The sequence below is a fragment of the Neophocaena asiaeorientalis genome, unplaced genomic scaffold (genome assembly GCF_003031525.2).
Source record: "Neophocaena asiaeorientalis asiaeorientalis breed wild unplaced genomic scaffold, Neophocaena_asiaeorientalis_V1.1 scaffold760, whole genome shotgun sequence".
NCBI classification, from domain to species: domain Eukaryota; kingdom Metazoa; phylum Chordata; class Mammalia; order Artiodactyla; family Phocoenidae; genus Neophocaena; species Neophocaena asiaeorientalis.
Genome location: NW_020174640.1, coordinates 235,765 through 238,780, shown reverse-complemented (window position 1 = coordinate 238,780; position 3,016 = coordinate 235,765). Strand labels below are relative to the sequence as shown.

At 51.9% G+C, this 3,016-nt stretch overlaps 1 protein-coding gene across 1 annotated transcript; it reads right to left on the bottom strand.

Moving 5' to 3' along the window:
* Positions 1-633: 633 nt before the first annotated feature.
* On the bottom strand, positions 634-2,739 carry CUNHXorf65 (chromosome unknown CXorf65 homolog). Its single transcript, XM_024758123.1, has 6 exons — positions 2,533-2,739; positions 2,327-2,413; positions 1,990-2,124; positions 1,588-1,656; positions 1,023-1,129; positions 634-765 (listed from the first exon to the last, which is right to left on the bottom strand). The coding sequence occupies exons 1-6, from the start codon at positions 2,555-2,557 to the stop codon at positions 643-645; spliced, it is 546 nt and encodes a 181-aa protein (XP_024613891.1). The 5' UTR covers positions 2,558-2,739; the 3' UTR covers positions 634-642.
* Between the last annotated feature and the right edge of the window lie 277 nt (positions 2,740-3,016).

Here is a 3,016-nt window from a genome sequence, read left to right as displayed (position 1 = left end):
CATCTGGGGCTCCTCCTCCACCCCAGCCCCCAAAGCAGCCCCTCCCCCAGTCCCCTTTGGCTTGTCCCCTCCCCCGCCCCTGCTGTGGGTTCCCATCATTTCCTGTGTCAGCGCCTGGCCTACCCAGATTGTATCATGTGCTAGATTGGAGTGGGGAAGTGTGTCAAATCAATAAATGAATAAATTCAATAAATGCCTATAACCAGCTCTGGTTTCTGCTGCCTCGCTGTTCCCCGCGGATAGCGGAGGGGGAGGTAGGGACTGCCCAGAGGCAGACTGATGGGGGGTGGGGGAATTTCAGACGGGGACTTGGTGGAGTGTGGCGGTGGGGGGGGGATGCCCATCCGTCACCTAACCCCAGCAGGAGTAGGCGGGCTGTGATAGGCCTCCCAGGGGGAGGTAGTCTGGTTGGAGAAGACCCCACCCCCCACTCTGTCCCTCAAAGGCTCATTGTGCTAGACTTCGCTGTCTTTCCTCACCCCCACCCATGTGCTTGCCCTCGCTGCTCCTACCCACCCTGAGAGCCTCCACAATGCCTGGCGCAGACTTAAGCCTTGGTGCAGATATTGGGAGAAGAAGTCTTTCTTGAAAAAAGGAACCTCACATTAAATGCCAGTAATTTCATACCTAGTATTGCTGCTCTCACTTGGTTACTTTATTTTGCTGACGACGTTTATCCCTACTATGGATTAAGTTCGCTCTGGTCTTAACGAGTGGACCACTGCGAGTGGTCCTTTCTCCGTCTGAGTGTCCTGATGATTTGGACTGGAAAAGGATAGGGTCAGTAAGTAGAGAAAGAGGCCCCTGCAGGGAAGCTTTCTACAAACTAGGACCGAAGGCAGGACAAAAGAGGTGAGAGGCAGGTCTTGGGCATGGATGTTGGATTTGGAAAGGAAATTCATCCCAGAGGGCCAGGGTGGAGGAGCCTTCGGTAAACTGGCGGGGAAAGGAGGTTGCTGAGACAGACCATGTTTGGGAAGGCTTACTGGGAGTTTCACTGACGATTTCACTGACGATTTCACTGACGATTTCACTGATGATTCACTTGGAGCGACTTTCTTGGCTTCTTGTCTTCTAAGCATTTTTATTTGACCCCTCCGCAGGAGGTCACATTGTGTATGCAAGGCATCTAGGAACCAGGAAAAGGCACCCTCACCTCTGAGGACTGGAGAACTTCCCTTCCCATCCTGTCCCTCCCATCATTCAAATGATCACTTGGAGTAACCGGGCCTAAAGCTAGGCTGAGGAGTGACCTGAAGGTGCCCAGGCTTTGCTCTTTTCAGTGGCAATCAGGACACCGAGACTCCAAGAGCGAAAGGTGAAGGGAAAGATGGGAATGATGTGGTGGGGATAGGGAGATGTACTGAGGAGATGGCTGAGAAACAGCGAGGAGGGATGAGTGACACAGGCACACTGCACCTGGTTTGAGCTAAACATCCCTTCTGAAGTGGCCCTAGACCCTATTCCCCTTTTCCTAGGATCTTGTGATCCTGCCTGATGGACTACACCAGCCCCACCCTATATTCGCCATCACCCACCATTATACAGTACCCTCCATGTCCCTTCTTCCTCCATCATGCTCCTTACCAATTAGCTTGGGTTCTGGGTTCTTCAGGAGGGGCACAAAAGCTCTGTAGACATTCTCAAATACAGTTCCTGTGAACACGGCAGTGCACGATCCCCAGCCCCCGTCACCCAGCCTCCACCCTTCCAAAGCCCAAGATTTCAGGACCCTAACACTCAATACTACCTTGAGCTGGTGTGACTTATTTTCTCCCCTCTGGTCCATCCCTAGGTCAGGTCAGGGGAGGGGGGGAGCGGTGCATAGAATGTGCTAACCTAACCAATGTCATAGAGGCAGTGCCCTTCCTTAGGCTGACTAGAGACGGTCAATTTGGATCTGGTTTAGGGGCCCTATTTGAAGGACCAGGTCCACAGTCCATCTTTGGGGCCTTGCTCTATCTCTGGGGAACGCTCCCAAGCCGCTACCTGCTAACCCACGCTCCACCCTGCAAACGTAGTAGGTGTTTCGAGCTGTAAGGAATTTGTTGGCATAGTCTCCAAGGGTCTTCTTCAGGAAAAACAACTGCATTGTCCCCATTGCATCACACAAATCGATGGTGTCTGGAGGGAGACCACAGGGTAATTGGGGCAGCTAAGGAGGGAGAGAGGGAGCAAAAGAGGCCAGTGATCCTATTCAGAACGTGTTGGAGGAAGCTGTCTGGATTCAAGGAGCTCTCTTCTTGGCAGGAGGAGGACTTGACGGCTAGAGATGACCCTGCTACTTCTGATCCTTGGCCATGAGTCTCCTCCCCACACTCCTCACCTGTTTTAGGCACCCCCACTTCATGATGGACATAATGCAGCAACAGGAGGACAGAACAATTAGTATTGGCCAGAAACTGCTGATTATCTGAGAAGAGATGGCACGGGGTATGCGGTCCTTCCGCAGTTATACCACCTCTGTGATCTCCACTGCCCTCCAACATCCCCAACCCTACACATAGACATCAGCTATGTGATACCCCTCACCTCCATGTTTGATAAAGATGAACATGCTCTGAAGATCTTCTCATTCTTCAGAGAGTCTTAATAAGTCATGGCAGAAGAAGGGTGTTCTAGAGGCCTTGGGGGGCCAAGTGGGCCCATAAGGTCGGGGGACTGGAGAGGAAGATGGATTAAATTGGCTGAGGAGGTCCAGACTGTGCAAACAGGAGAGAGCTATGGGCAGTTGTGGATAAGCAGCATCCCTAGGGTTAGGGCCTGAGGCTGCAGCTGAGGGATTATGAGGTCAGAAGTGGTATGTGTGACAGAAGGTGAGGTAAGGCTAAGGAAAGAAGAACCTGGGTGGGGTCTATAAAAGATTTGTTAAAATGGGGGCAACGACAACAACAAAAGAAAATGGGAGCAGCATGGTAAATCTAACTCTAAACTGGCCCTTAGAAGGAGTGTAGGACACCTAGAGAAAAGTCCGTTTCTGGAACAGCACTCTTTTCGAGTGAGTCTGTAGTGCCCC